At 39.4% G+C, this 15,940-nt stretch overlaps 1 protein-coding gene across 1 annotated transcript in view; it reads left to right on the forward strand.

Moving 5' to 3' along the window:
• Crebbp (CREB binding protein) overlaps positions 1-15,940 on the forward strand; it is a 132,875-nt gene that overhangs the window by 66,288 nt on the left and 50,647 nt on the right. Inside the window, exons 4-5 of the mRNA XM_010644189.3 lie at positions 7,278-7,518; positions 8,796-8,909. Of these exons, the coding sequence (XP_010642491.1) occupies positions 7,278-7,518; positions 8,796-8,909 (355 nt within the window). The remainder of the gene's footprint in view (positions 1-7,277; positions 7,519-8,795; positions 8,910-15,940) is intronic.

Genomic DNA, 15,940 nt, shown 5'->3' on the forward strand with positions numbered 1-15,940 from the left:
TTTTTTTGGTACTGGGGAGGGGATTGAAGTCAGGACATTATGCTTGTGAGATAAGCTAAATCCCCGGCCCCCTACAGCTTTCTTTTTAAGCAATATATTTTTAAAAGCCATTTGTTTTTTTTGTTTGTTTGTTTGTTTTTAGTACCAGGGATTGAACTCGGGTCTTTGTACTTGGAAGGCAGACCACCAAACCGCTGAGCTAAATCCCCGGCCCAAAAAGCCATTTGTTAAGGTTTAAAAGTCTACTCTGTTATTATTTGTTGCGTAAAATAATAGTTGTTTTGTGTTACCTCTCGGTTTTTTGTCTCTCAGGAATTTAGGTCTTTATGGTATTGGTTCGGGTTGAGATCAGCTTTATTTTTAATCAGTGAATATTATTTCCTTATATTTCTGTAACCTTAATGTTTAGTCCACTTTTGACAGGCATTTAAACTTTTTTCAGTTTTTCAGTGTTAGGAAGTAATATACATGAAGGTGTGATTATAAAAATTATTACTATAAATCCTCTTCAAAATACTCCCCCTCACTTTAAACAAACTTAAATTGTTCTTTTTTTTTCTTTTCTTTTTTTCATTTTTTTGAGGAAACTTATTCACTCTCAAACTTACTTTCTGAAAATTTCTGGAAGTCTTCATTGATGTTGTAGCTGCTTCAGTGTTGTGAATCAATTCTGAACATTTACTTTTCATGGTCATTTTGACTTTGGGGAAGAACCGAAGTCCAGCACAGTGCCAGATCCAATAAAGAAGGACACACTGTAGTATTTTTTATTAGCCTGCCTTTCTGTTGGATGACCCTTGGCAGCAGCATTCACTGCATTTTTGATCACACCTAAAGAAATTAAACAGAACTTTCAGAACTGCTTTAAAAACAAAGAACAAAGGGATAAGTGTGTTCAAAGAGAAGAGAAGTGTTTTGAGGAGGATGACTGGCAATGTGTCTTTTACTGTAATATATTTTTTAAATATTAAGTATTCACCATATATTTTGATTACCCCTTAGGTTTTTATACATAAATTGTAGCACTCCCTCGTCCAGTTACTTTCCTAAGGATAGATTACAAGTAGAACTAGTGGGTCAACAGAAATGTACTTGTGAAACAGGGTCTTACTATGTAGCCCAGACTGGCCTCGAACTCACAGTGATCCCATCTCAGTCTCCCAAGTGCTGGGATTACAGGCGTGTACCACCATGCCTGGCTCAACATATTTTCTTTTGACTTTTTTTTTTTTTCCCTGTAGTCACACTAACTTGCATTTTCACCATAGTAGTTGAGATTACTGTTTCTCTGTACCCTCAACTCCATGATCAGTTTTTTTGGGTCATACTGATGGTTGAAAATAGCTTGTTTTATTTTGAATTCTTTTGGGGGGGGGTACCAGGGATCAAACTCGGTATTTTGAGGGCATGACTAGTGAAGTAAAATTTTTAAAAGCAGCTTTAATGGGATGCAATTTAGTTGTCATACAGTTCCTTTTTAATGTGCCCAATTTAGTAATAGAGTGTATGTACCATCACCACAGTCAGTTATAGAACATTTTCATCATCTCAAACCTATTTATTACTTCCTGGTTCTCTTGAATCTTCAGCCCTAGCCAGTCATAAACCTGCTTTCTGCCCATGTGTGTATATTTATTCTGGACATTTAATCAAGATGGAATCATACAGGGCCGGGATGTAACTCAGTGAGTGGCACACTGCCTGCCTGGCAAGCATGAGGCCCTGAGTTTGATCCCAGTACCAAAAAAGAAAAATGACCCCCCAAAAGCCCCTTAAAAATAGTATCATATATAAGTATAGTATCATATATAAGTATCATATAATAAATAATATCATAAAGATGCAGTCTTTTGTGACTGACTTCTCTTAACTGAGCATATTTGCCTGCATTTGTTGGCTGTTATAAGTGATATTGTTATGAACTTTCTTTTTTACAAGTTTATGTGTTGAACATGTCTTTTTTATTCTTAGGTATACTAGGGATAAAATTGGAATCATTTAGTTAATTCTGTATTGAAGAACAACCATACTGTTTTCCAAAGTAACTGCATCATTTTAAATCTCCAGTGGCAGTGTATGAATATTCCAGTTTCTCCATATCCTCTTACATATTGCTGCCTCTTTTAGCATCTCTTTTTTTTTTTTTTTTTTTTTTTTTTTTTTTTTTTTTTGGGGGAAGGGAGATTTTTTTTTTTTTTTTTTTTTTTTTTTTTTTTTTGTAGCTTGCGAGGAAGGCAGCAGAACCCGAGCTAAATCACCAGCCAAGCACCTATCTTTTTTTTTAAATTGTTATGGCCATTCTAGTGGGTGTGAAGTGGTATCTCATTGTGGTTTTGTTTTTCTTTCCCTAATGGTTAGTGATGTTGAACGTCATGTGCTTAGTTGCCATTTGTGTATCATCTTGGTTTCTTTTGGTTTGGTTTGTTTGATTTTTGAGACAGGGTCTCACCTTGTAGTCCAGGCTGGCCTTGAGCTCACTAGGTAATCCATGCTAGCCTCACTCATGGTGATTCTCCTGTTACAGGCATGCACCACCACACCTGATTGTATATCATCTTGGGGTCTTTTTTTTTTTTCCCCTCCCTTGTGCTTGCAAGACAGGCACATTGCTAAATCCCCAGCCTCATCTTGTGATAAATACCTATTCAGATATTTTGCCCATTTTTTAATTTGGTTGCCTTTTCACTATTGGGTTTAAGGCTTCCTACATGTTCTAGATACATTATGTTTATTAGATCTATGATTTGCAAATATTTTTTCTCATTCTCAGGGCAGCTGTTTAGTCTCTTCAGCATGCCAGTGCCATGAGTATGAAAAGGGAAGGAAGGGCCGGGGATTTTAGCTCAGTGGTTCCGCTGCCTGCCTCACAAGAACAAGAACCCGAGTTGGATCCCTGGTACCAAAAAAGTGGGGGCGGACAGTAGATGAACAACTTTAAAGATAATAAACAAATGGTCCTTATGATGATAAAGGCCATGGTACAGACCAGTTAGAGAAGGCATATTGTAGACAAGTCATAGGATGACTGTGTATTAGCTGATATCATAGAATGATTGTCCATCATCTGAGGTATGATGATGGTATCCTTTCCTTTCTACTTCTCTGCATGTTTGAGATTTTTATGCATGTAAAAGAAAGAGACCTACACAAGAGTTTCTTGTGTCTCTCACATTTCTCTACATCTCCATTCCTGTTGACTTCTGGTTAGATGCGATTCACGGAGGAAGGTTAATTGAGGAGACTTTTAGCATTGATACTTAATGCTACTGAGGACATAGTCAGAGGCTGTTTATTAACATTTTATTTAAAATGGCAAAAAAACTGGCCAGATGTGGTCTCCCACACCTGTAATTCAGCTATTCCCAGCTATTTGGGAGGCTGAGGTGGAAAGATTACTTGAGCCCAAAAATTTGAGGCTGTCCTAGGCAACATAGTAAGACTGTGTCTCAAAACAATTAAATTAAAAATTAAATAGCTAGTACTCTGGGAGGCTGAGGCAGAACAGTTGCAAGCTTGAGCCCAACCTGAGCAATGTAATGACTTAGAAGATCATATCACAAAAGAAAAAAGGGTTGGAGACTGGGGTGCTCAGTGTGAAGGCCATGGGTTTAGCTGCCAGCGCCACAAAAATTATACATACCTATCTACCCTAGGGCAGTCATGGCAAACCTAAGGTATGGATGCCACAGCAGGCACACAGAGTCCTTTCTGTTAGCATGTGAACCAAGTTGCACCAGCAGCTGAGCATTGGATGACAGTTTTCTAAACTAAAACCTCACTATTCAGGTTTAATTGGAGTGTTGGCATTTTGTAAAAAATAAGTGGCTGCAGTTTAGGCACTCAGTCTCTAAAAGGTTCGCCATCACTGCCCTAGGGAGTTCCATTTTATTTTCCAGGTAAGATTCTGGTTAAATGAACATACAGTTATATAGTAAGATACTGTGTTTTCATTACAAATCATATCAACCTACTGTATGAGACAGCATATATACAAACATTTATTAATAAAATCAGTTACATGTTGATCATTTCATATGCACAGATGTTCCTAACTAACCCACCTATTTAACAGCTGCCTAGGCTTACAGTTAAGGCCTGCTGCTGAGACTTATGGCCCGTCTTTTTTTTTTTTTTTTTTTGTATAGTTCTGTATATCTTATTTACAGAACTTCAGTGTCTTTTTCTGGAACAGTATACCTTGTTTATATAGTACTGTAATTTTCACAGATTGTACTGTACAGTACAGTGCTGTAGTTTTGTGTTCTGTAATAGATTACAGAACATGTAAGTTACGCATGTAAGAATTATGTAAATAAAGACAAAGTCCTCAAATTGGAGTTTCTTTTGACCCTTTTTTTTTTGTTCTGAATATTGTAATGTGCATACTGTATACATTTCCTTATTGCAACCAGTTCGTTTAATAATCTGGTCTCAGGAACTGAACTCAGTCATTAAATGAGGAAGATGGATGTTTGCATCTACATAGAAAAAAGACTAAGCAAAACACAATCCTTGTATACCTGTCAGTAGATGACTGGATAAAAAATATGGTATCTATATTTACTATTTTTTTCTGATACTGGGGATTGAACACAGGACCTTGGACTTGAAAGGCAGGTGCAGGTGCAGTGCCACTGAGCTAAATCCCCATGTGTATCTGTATTTAATAGAATCCTACTTGGTCAGAGATTTAGGTCAGTGGTGTCACCACCTGCCTCACAAGTGCAAGGTCCTGAGTTCGATTCCTCGTACTACCAGAAAAAAAATAGAATACTACTCAACTATTAAGATTGACACATGGAGGCTGAGGCAGGAGGATTGCTGTAAGTTCGAGACCAGCCTGGGCTACATAGTTCCAAGTCAGTCTCAACTACATAGTGAGACCCTGCCCCCCCCAAGAGAGAGAGAGATTGACACATGGGCCAGGGATTTAGTTCACTAGCGCTGTGCCTGCCTTGCAAGTACAAGTTCCTAAGTTCAATACCTGGTGCCAAAAAAATAAAAGACTCTTTTGTAGGAAAATGGATGCACCTGGAAAATGTTGAATGAAGTAAACCAGATACACAAGCTTAAATACCATATGGTAGTTGTAATTTGAATGAGGGAAAGTGCGAATAAAGAAAATGATAAAGGATAGAGAGGGACAAAGGGACAGACCTCATGCATTAGGGAAGTGGTCCAAGGGAAGGGTAAGGTGTAAGGGAGGAGGGAAAGGAGAAATAAGAATAAAGATATGCCAAGTACAGGAACTAACACTATATGCCATAACATGAGCTAAGACAAATTATATCAGCAAGTATGAAAAGGGGCTAGGAAAACTTGGGGAAGGGGTTAAAAAGTTGGAAATGTACATGTAACCACCCCTCAGGATGATTGTAAACTTCATGAATTGCAAACATGTGCTAATTTTCTTAAAAATAAAACCTATTAAGGGCTAGAGATTTAGCTCAGTAGCACTGTGCCTGCCTTGTAGGTGCGAGGTCCCGAGTTCAATTCCCAGTACCAAAAAAAAAAAAAAACTATTAAACATTTTAGTAGTGGATTCCTGGGTTTGGGTATTTTTAAATTATTATCTCCTGCAGTATACATATATTACCTGTTTTACTTTTATAACCAGGAAAAGAAAGCATGAGGAAAAGGCTCTTTTTTCATAGGATCTTCATATTCCTATTCAAGATGTTCTGCCTCAGCTAGAACTTTTGCTTTGCGTTAGGTCGTTCTCAGGCTTCCAGGAGTTGTGCTTCTGAGTGAAGCTATCTGAGTTCTTGTAAAGATGAAACTCAAACAGAAAACTGTAACTTTTAAAAGCTGAGCTTTAGCCGGGCATGGTGCCACACGCCTGTAATCCCAGCACTTAGGAGGTTGAGGCAGGATGATCGCTGTGAGTTCGAGACCAGCCTGGGCTACATAGTGAGTTCCAGGTCAGTCTCAACTACATAGTGAGACCCTGTCTCAAAAAAACAAAACAAAAAAACCAAACAAACAAAAAAGCTGAGCTTTGATTCATTAAGAAATATTTTTGTTGTGTTTTTGGGTGGGGGTACTGGGGAACAACGTTAAGAAATATTTTTATAATTTTTTTATCTTTTTTTTTTTTTTTTTTTTTTTTTTTTTTTTTTTGGTAATGGAGATCGAACTCAGCACCTTGCGCTTGCGAGGCAGGCGGTGGCACCACTGAGCTAAATCCCCTGCCCTTTTCTCTTTATTTTAAATATATCATTTTGGTTCTTATATTTAAAAGTGAGAATGGCACTATATTTTAGGGAAAGTCGTAAGTGTATGGACTTAAAAAAAACTGGGAATATTAGATGTGCAAGGTCCTGAGTTCAATCCCTGGTAACGGGGGTCAGGGGGAGCTGGGAATATTAGAATATTAGAGGATTGGAAATACCTAACCTGGGGGTGATGTTACTACATATTAGGAATATTATATTCCTGTTACTGGTGAGGCTTTATAAAGTAAGTTAGTCCGAAGAATGTTGGTGGTTCATAAAGAATAAGCCCCTACAGGTTAGTTCTTCTATTTTCTTTGTACTTGAGAAGAATGCCTAATCTGGTTTGTTGTTTCAAACAGATGAAGGCAAGCATTTTCTATATTTTTTGCAGATCATGAAATACCTTCTGAAAAAAAGTTGTAAGATTTTAGTGGAAATTTCAAGGAAAGCATTTCCTAAGACAAAAAAAATCATTAAAATTTACTATATAATTGTCTTTTGGGAGATTCTGTGACCACTGAATAAAGTGCAAGTATTGTCCTTAGGTACACCGTTATAAAATCTAAGAAGTGTGCTGCAAACAAAAGACAGATCAAAAAGTGTCACCAACTCTTTTTGCTACCGTAGGTATTTTCAGTGTGTTGTAGTTCATCAAGCCATGTCAGTCTTTAATTTGGTTGAACCATGGAAAATTGCCAGTGCTTGATCATTTGGAACCTGCAAAAGCAGCAGTTTCTGGTGATTCAGCGTGTTGTAATACACAGTTTTTCCTGTGGTTGTGTGTATTGTAGAGAGAGTTTGTTCTTGGCTACTCCAGAGAAAGTGTAATTTTCTTCTTTGGATGATAACTATATACAGGTGAACTTGAGACAGCCTTGTGTCTGAGTTGGATTGATATCTGCTTCTAGATCATTGTAAAGTCACTGATGTATTACAAAGAACTATTTAACTCCTCTGTGTGACTGATGTTATCCATCAGTTTTCACATTCATTTGAGCAATAATTAATGAGCATGAATTGGAATTCTAAAAACTTAATTTTTTAAATTTTGTTTTATTTTAGTCACAAATGCAAACATCAGTGGGAATTGTTCCCACACAAGCAATTGCAACAGGCCCCACTGCAGATCCTGAAAAACGCAAACTGATACAGCAGCAGCTGGTTCTACTGCTTCACGCTCATAAATGTCAGCGACGAGAACAAGCCAATGGAGAGGTTCGGGCCTGCTCTCTACCACATTGTCGAACCATGAAAAATGTTTTGAATCACATGACGCATTGTCAGGCTGGGAAAGCCTGCCAAGGTAAGTGCCCTTTTCTGAAATAGTGGCAGTGGCCAGGGTAGAATTTAGCTTTATTATTCTTTAGCGGATTTCTTAATCAGAAGGTCCTGCAGCCAAGGTACTGACCTCCTTTTGGTGTGGCCTAGAACATGTTGCTCTCACATTCCCCACACCTGACACTGTTTCCCCTGGAAGGCTCACCTGCTGAGGAGAAAGGCGATGTGGTTTTCTGTTACTGTTTCCCTTTCCTGCATGATGCTGTGCCCTGAGTGGGTTCTTTTTCTCTTTTCTCTCATGGAAGCCTTTTGTCACTTCTTGAGCACTTCTTGTTGTAAATGTCTTAAGTTGTATTCTTCTAGGCATATAATGTAGCACGTGCACAGGCTAGCACATGCCCTTCCCTCCATCCTACCATCTGTCTTGCACTTGTTTCATGGACTCAGACCAGCAGTGGCCCACTGCCCTGCTCCTCTGCCCTGTCTTAAGCCTGTTCTGGTGGCAGCCAGGTTGGCCTGGGTGACTGACAGTGACACAGGAACTGTGTGCTGTGTCATCCCTAGGGAGGTAGCAGATCAGGCACATCATGTGCTTCCCTTTCCCCTCTTTTACCAGACACTTCAGTTCCACTGAAGAAAATGTTTTCTGTTACCAACTGTACTCTGCTATAATCTTTATCCTTTTTCCTTCTCTTCTTATTTGTGCTCATAAACCTTGGTCTCCCTCTCTCTGTGGTGACATTTGTGAGTCCTCAGCATAAACGTGATCATGATAGAAGTGCAAAGAAGGGGAAGATTAGACTGTAGGAGGTGAAGACTGAGAATAACGAGGGTTCACTACCCACTCAGATTTTACAATGCACCCAAGGTCCCTTTTGGAATCTCCCCAGACTTCTTATTTGCATCTCTACCTGTATTCTTCAACTGCAGTATTTAGATGGCTTCATCTTGAAAAACAATTTAACATTTTTATTTTAAGTAGTGACATTGTTCTGCCATTCATTTTAGTGTTTATTTTAGGTTGAATAGTTTTCATTTGTTTGTTTGTTTTTGTGAGCTGAACCCTGAATCACCCATCATTCATAACATTGCTTCTATAGGAAGTTTGTGTTTGAAATTCTTAATAGTCAACTTACAAACTTTTTGGAACATAGCCTGTTTGTAAGTTGAGGACTGTCTGTACTACATTATGGTTACACTTGTTACCATTTTCTTATGGAATCTGGCATTATAATTTAGGTGTAATTGAAAGTACTACAATTTGGATAGAAAAATAACATCTCGTTGTTTTTCTGGTCATAGTTGCCCATTGTGCATCTTCACGACAAATCATCTCTCATTGGAAGAACTGCACACGACATGACTGTCCTGTTTGCCTCCCTTTGAAAAATGCCAGTGACAAGCGAAACCAACAAAGTAAGTGAGCACGGGGGCAGAGAAGCTTGGAGTTGAGAATAGCAACTACTTCTAAAAAAAATGTGGAGAGTAGGTAGGGAGTGGGCAAGGGTTAGCAGCTGCAAAGTTCAGGGGTGAGGTAGGGCGGACAGGGACCCAGATAACAGGCAAGTTCAGAGGGTAGAAGGGCCATCCACAAACATTAATGGCTATGTTGGGCGTTCTTTCCTCCCTATGTACATGCACTTGAAGGAGTGTTAACCACTCTGACCAAAGAGCTTACATGAAGACTTGTTACTGTCTGACAGATACAAAGTTTGAAGATTTGAGTGCCATGTCACTTACAATGGCAATCACATCATGGGAGAGACAGGGGTACTTCTTTTGGAGTTGGACATCTCTTCTCCTGAAGTAAATTGCAGCTGTGTCAGTCAGGCTGGGTCAGTGTAAGATTTCACCTGTAGACATTGGTGAAGCTTTTTTCCCTCTCCTCAGAAACAGAGTTCCAAGACCTATTTGTATATCTGACAATTTATTTAGCTTCAGATTGATAATCTCTGCCCCAGGACTGGCACATCTTGATCATTCCCATTATTTTGTCGTCTTCTGAGTCATCTGTATAGCTCTTAGGACAGTCAGTTTCAAGCTGATCCCTGTTCACTGGGGGGCCTGTGTGTGTGCCCCCTCAGGACCCAGCTGTTAATAAGGATCAGAGCGATACGAAGGATGAATATCTCTAAGGCCTTATCCTGTCATTTCAAAGGTGAAACTGTGATCTTTGAGTTTGTCCCTCATTTGGACAGCTAGGAAGTACCCTATGAGCTCACATCACCCTCTGGCTGGAGTTGTGCCCTCCCTTAGTGATCTTTCAGCATGGCAGTCTTCTTCGTCTTTCTTTCTCTATTGTGCTCTCTTGTCTCCTTCCTCATTGTGTTCTAAGTGTGTATTCCTGTGCTTCTCGGTCATCTTCCTTAGACCGTGCTGCTGCCTAGGGAACATGTGCTGCTTTCTTTCTGGTGGTCTCTGAAGGCATGGGGAAAATGGAATAGTACTCTGATCTGAGAGTGCCATGGAATGGAGCATGTAGTTTCCTCTGAGTCCAGCTATCCTGCCTCATGAGGGGGCTTAGAGCTGACACATTGTGCTTGGTTGAAAGTAGGGTGTTCTCATCACCTAGGAGAGAAATTCCAGGGTGCTGGGGCCTGTTAATTCTCCTTCTCTGCAGAGGAACCACAGTAAATTTCTTAAAAGTCACTTTCTTGAACCAGCTAAATTATGCTTTGATTGACCAAAATTTGAATTTGGAGAGGATCCTGGGGATTGAACTCAGGACCTCAGGACCTTTTGCTTGTGAGAAAGGCAGCAGAACCACTGAGCTAAATCCCCAGCCTGAAAACTTGAATTTTTAATGGACAAGTTTCCCTAGATGTCTCTTATATAAAATGAAGTTTTAGGATTTGGGGCCTTCTAGAACCAGAAAGTGGGATGATAGTTCTGGTGGAAGATACATAGTGTCTTCCCCCAAGTTAGTGTAAAATCTTTTTTTAAAAATTAGTCTTCTGTGGTGGTTAAATTTCTTGTGCTTAGGGCACACTTCAGTAATAGGCTCTTTAAGTGCCAAAATATTCACTGTCAAGTAGTTTACAATGTTAATTCCATGAATAATAAACTAGGATTTCATTCTTACCATTTAATTAAAGGGAATAGCTTCTGGGATCCTTTGTATTTAGTATGTATTGCCATGACAGTTTTAAACGTTCATGAATCTCTTTTTAAGAAATACTTAATGTGGTTTTTTGGGTTTTTTTGTTTTTTTTTTTTAAAGAGAAGAAATGTATGTGGTTTGTTTGTCTTAACATCCTTATACTGTAACTACCTGTTGGGATGTTGAGAAAATTGATTCAGTGCATACTCTCTCAAGTGGTAAACCACAATCTTTCTACTAGTCATAATGTGAGATGTTACCAGGGTGATTTTATAACATAAAGTCACAGGGAAGGTTGAGATGAACTCTATACAAGATCTTGGTCATTTTTATTAAAAATATTTTTAAAAATGTAAATGCTTCTTAAATTAGGTTCTAGTTTTGAAAACCGGGCATGATGGCCCACGCCTGTAATCCCAGTACTCAGGAGGCTGAAGCAGGAGGATCGCTGTGAGTTCGAGACCAGCCTGGGCTACATAGTGAGTTCCAGGTCAGTCTCAACTACATAGTGAGACCCTGTCTCAAAAAACAAACAAACAAAAACTACAGCTAAGCATACCAGATTATGAAACTTATAGGGGCGGGGATTTAGCTCAGTGGTTCTGGCACCTGCTTTTGCAAGCGCAGAGACCTGAGTTCGACCCCTGGTACCAAAAAAGAAGTTTTGAGTTTGTTCTTTTGGCTCTGTTCCTATAGTTTTGTGCGTATAGAGTTGCTTTATGTAAGTGAGAAAGTTTTACCAAATATCATGTCTGTAAATTTTTCTCCTCTCCAAAGAGAATGTAAATTTGACCTTCCATTAAGAAATGGGGTAAAGATATAGCTTAGTGTAGATTAATCCTTAATACTGTGAAAAAGTAAAATAAAAATACTATGATGGTGGTCTTCCTCAAAGGATTGACATGGGACAAGTCTGCCCTTGGCAGTCTTGTGTAGAAAGTGAGCCTGGATTATAAAGCGAAAGGCAGGGTTTAATGGATCCCATTTTAAACAAAGTAATGATAGAAGAGCATTCTATACAACAGGAACAGAGTCAGTGCAGTAGAGAACCTGCAAAATGACAGATTTGACTGGATTCAGAGGTTCCTGTGCAAGTGAGGTGACTCAGTGATGGGTTCCTGTATTAGATTCCCAGGTGCTTGGCTTGTACATTAAAATCTGAGATTTGCTGCCTGAGATGCCTGCCAGGGCCAAGTATCTATACCAGAGCTTCAGAGAAGAATGGGAGCTTTCTTTGAGGGGAACCATGGGTTTGCCTGTTCCAAACCCCACAAAACTATCAGATAAGTGCTTCAGGGCCAGCATCAGCCTTGGGCTTAGTCACAGTGCAAGCCCTAGCAACTGTCCGTGATCAGCAGTTCTTCATCCTGTTGCTCCAATACTGCCGTTCCTTTTGCCCTCACTAGTGAGCATAGGACCTCTGATTGTTTGAAATGCCTTCCTTTGTTATATTGAGTTGAAATCAACCTCCTCCAAACTCACCCTCATCCACTGCCCACTCTGATGCTTGACAAAGCCCTCTGCTCCTCCTGAGAACCTGCAGAGTCTACAGACACCTCTGGCAGACTGAAGTGGGGATGGGTGGAGGAGCTGGGACTAATGTAACTGTAAAGAGAGTGGTGGGCTTTTAGTCCCTGGTATAAGGACCAGTCATTGGTGATGTATTAGCAGAATTGCTTCTCCTTTCTGGGTATAGCAAAATCACTCCTATTGTGTCTCTTGGCTTCTGTGGAAAGTCTTCTGTTGAGGGCTTGAAATAGTATCAGTGATGGAAGGACCAGTTTTGGACATTAGTGATACCTAGGCACTCATGCATTTTTCTTTGTTCATGTGTCCTGATCACAGCAGGAGAAGCTGTGACAGGGTAAGTCGTGGCCTTCACAGTACCTGTGAAACATTGTGGTAGTGCCTATACCTTAGCAGAGATATCAGTCTGAAAAGAATTTTAGCACTGCTCTTCAGGTAGAAATCTAAGGAATGAGGAGATTACCCGATTGGTCCATTTTCTAACCAGTCTCCCACCACCCTGGCAAAGCTTTGAATTAGCATCAGTTTTGTTTGAATTTCCAAATTGAGTTCAGTTTTATTGAGAATGATTGGGGACTGAAGTTTTCTGGTTAATTGTATCTCTTGATAGCAACATATACTATACAGGGAGCATCTTAGTAGGTCAGTCTTTGTGCTTACTGGAAAGGGACTGTGTTGGCCCTACTTGAAGAGTGGCAAATGAGTCCTGGAAAGAGCTCACTATACACTTGGCCTTTTGTTTCATAGGACATGGACTCTTAGTTTAGCTGCAACAGATGGTAATTGTGAGGAGAGGAGTGTTAGGGCACTTAAAGAGGCAAATAGAGTATGTGGTTTCAGGCACACTACCTGATAATTCTAGGAGAATCCAAACTAGTCATTTAGGACTCTTCAGGATTTAGTGTGACACTGGAAAGACAAATGAGACATGAACTGTAGCATTAAGTGCTAGAAAGGAAAGGAGAGGTAAAAATGGCCCCCAAAAGACAGTCAACATTGGTAATGTAAAAAATTGGTGAATAAGAAGACCTCATTCTCAGGAGTGCAGGCAGATGAAATCACACTGTCCTTAGCCTTCTTTTCATTCTTCTTCAGTCCCAAGAGAATCAGTAGGGCGGCATGGGAAGACTAGCTTCTGTACTAGGTAGTTCCAAGTCTCCTGGACTGATTGGCATTTCACATGGTCTCATGTGGCAGGTGAAGAATAAACTTAAGTTCTACATGGACTTTCCCACCTTCTTGTGATGTACAAAGAAGGTGAGATGAGCATGATTTATTCGATCCAAGGTCACAAGCTGCCATTTTGCATGTGTCAGCTAATGATTAGATCACTTTGCTATGTCTCCCAACAGATCCCAAGCTCAGGGAGTGCACAGACTGCTTGCCACTTGTGTCTGTTGCGTGAGTGAGTGAACACACTAAGTATAGATGCCTGAAGATAACTAGTGACCCAGTAGGTCCTGTGAGAATTTTGAAAGGATCAGGAGAATTCTGTGAAGGGCTGGTGGCAGCCTGAGTTTGCAGACAGAGTTGATGGCTACTTTTACATGGCTCCTCTGTCAATCAGCCATTGTCCCCATAGTATATGCCAGTGCCCCTACCCTTCAGTATTCATGCTGTCTTATGTATTAGCATCATTTGGATCTAATGTTTGAATGTCAGAGGCCTTTGTTATTTGTTTGTAAGTCCTTTTTTTGTTTTTCTTAGATAGGGTCTTGCTGTGTAGTCAGTCCAGGCTGGCTTTGTACTCACTATGTAGCTCAGGCTGGCCTCAAACTCACAGTCATTCTGCTTCAGCCTCCGAAGTGCTAGGATTATAGGTGTTCACCACTTTACCTGGCTTATTTCTGAACTATTAAACATGCCAAATTCCAAATGTGTACCTGTATTCTGATAGGTAGCCTTTCTCTCAAAAGTATAGTATTGTTTATACTTAGGAAATAAATGCTTTTAACTTGAATACAAAATAGAGTGACCCATGTCAGCAGGAGAAGCCTTTTGTGAATGAGGCACTAACTGCTCCCTACATGGCTTTGGTCTTAATGACATTTACCCTAAGGTGAATTTGGCATTTGGAGAAGTACGGATGAAAGAAGGATTTAGTGGGGTGAAGTTCTTAAAGCACCTCTGTTGCCTCTTTACTCAGAAAAGGAAGGCCATATAAATACTTAAAAGTTTTATTTTTAATTTGTGGCTGTAATTCATCACTGTGTGTATCAGATATATTCTAAGTACATTCTTTCTTATACCGCAAGGTGATTGTAAACTATAATGGGTTAATGCTGTGTCAGAGTCGTAGAGCATGTGCTTAGCATGCACCTGGGTTCAATACACAGCACCAAAAAAAGTAAGCTTAGCCTAGCACTATTGCTTTCTTTTATGTCATGGTTCTTTTTAAAAACTTAGTGTGAGTTTCAGAAATACAGAACTAAAGGTATTGTGCATAACTCTTTCATTTACACACTTATCATAAGATGTACCTTGAGAATTGTTTTTCATTTAGAATAATGAGCTGCTTGGTATGTGTAATTGTGTCTAATGAGAGTTAATGAGTTTAAGATCTGAATATCCTTATTAGGAAAGTTAATAGTATGGAATGGGTAATTACCAAGAAGGTTTTTTTTTTAACACATTTTGATTTAATTAAGTTGCTCTGATAAGTACTTGAGTTGTCACTTTTACTGTTGATTATAAGAAAATTATTGTTACACATAGTGATCTGAATTTGAACAAAAGGCTTTGTGATGATTTTATATGTCAAAAACTGTATGATAGAGCCATGCCTGGTGGCACATGTCTATAATTCCAGCGCTTAGGAGGCAGAGGCAGGAAGATTGTCTCGAATTCTGCCTGGGTAACATAATGAGTTCAAGGCCAGCAAGACCCTAACTCAAAAATAAATACACATACACAATCACACACACACACACACACACACATACGCACGCACGCACGCGCATGGTATCAACTTTATAAGCTTTTTTTTAAAAGAAGATGTTTAATTTAGCTCAATATAAGCTGTGCTTTTAGATATGATCTAAAATTTACAAAAGTTAGAAAGGAACTCTTAAGAATAAGAAATATTATGACATAAAAAACTTCTGCCATATAGTAAGTACCAAATGAGGATATTTGCATGAGTAGGTAGCCGAGTGGATGGACTGAATGTGAACTGACCAAAAAAATGAAAGTTCAAGGTCATCTCTCAGTTAATTTGAAAGCTCTTTGGAATGGAGTTTCTCTTGTCCACACTTGTTTTTTCTCTAGACTTCTGGGGTTAGTCAGCTGGATGGCACATAAAAGCCATTTGTGTGCCTGGGTAGTAGAACAAATGATAGCTGCATGAGGCAGATCCAGGTCTTGAATACCAAGTGTACAAAGGTGACACCTGCATAAGTAAATGAAAACCCGTGTAGCATCTTCAGGCTTTGTTCCATCGTCCCTTAAACTCAGCCAGACCAGTCAGTCACTCAGCTTTACACTGTTTCTTTAACAGCTTCAGATAGGTGGAGAGTCCAAGTTCTCTTCTGCTTAGGAATCCCATAGCAAGGCTTGTTAATGCCCTCATTGTTAGAGTAAGTTTCAGAGAATTACAGTTTGGTTATTTGAAAATTATATTGTAGATTAATAAAAACAGACTGACTAGATGTCACCTCTGCTAATCTCTCTGTACCTAGATGACTCCTTCCTCCAGCTGAAATGGCTGCTGACCCTCCCGAAAATCAAGCACTTTGCTGTGTCACACACTTGCCCCTCCTTGGAAATAATTTCTCAGGATTTTCTAGATTTTTTTTTTTTTTTTTTTTTTTTTTTTTTTTTT

Source organism: Fukomys damarensis, unplaced genomic scaffold (genome assembly GCF_012274545.1).
Source record: "Fukomys damarensis isolate Sample0158 unplaced genomic scaffold, DMR_v1.0_HiC HiC_scaffold_34, whole genome shotgun sequence".
NCBI classification, from domain to species: domain Eukaryota; kingdom Metazoa; phylum Chordata; class Mammalia; order Rodentia; family Bathyergidae; genus Fukomys; species Fukomys damarensis.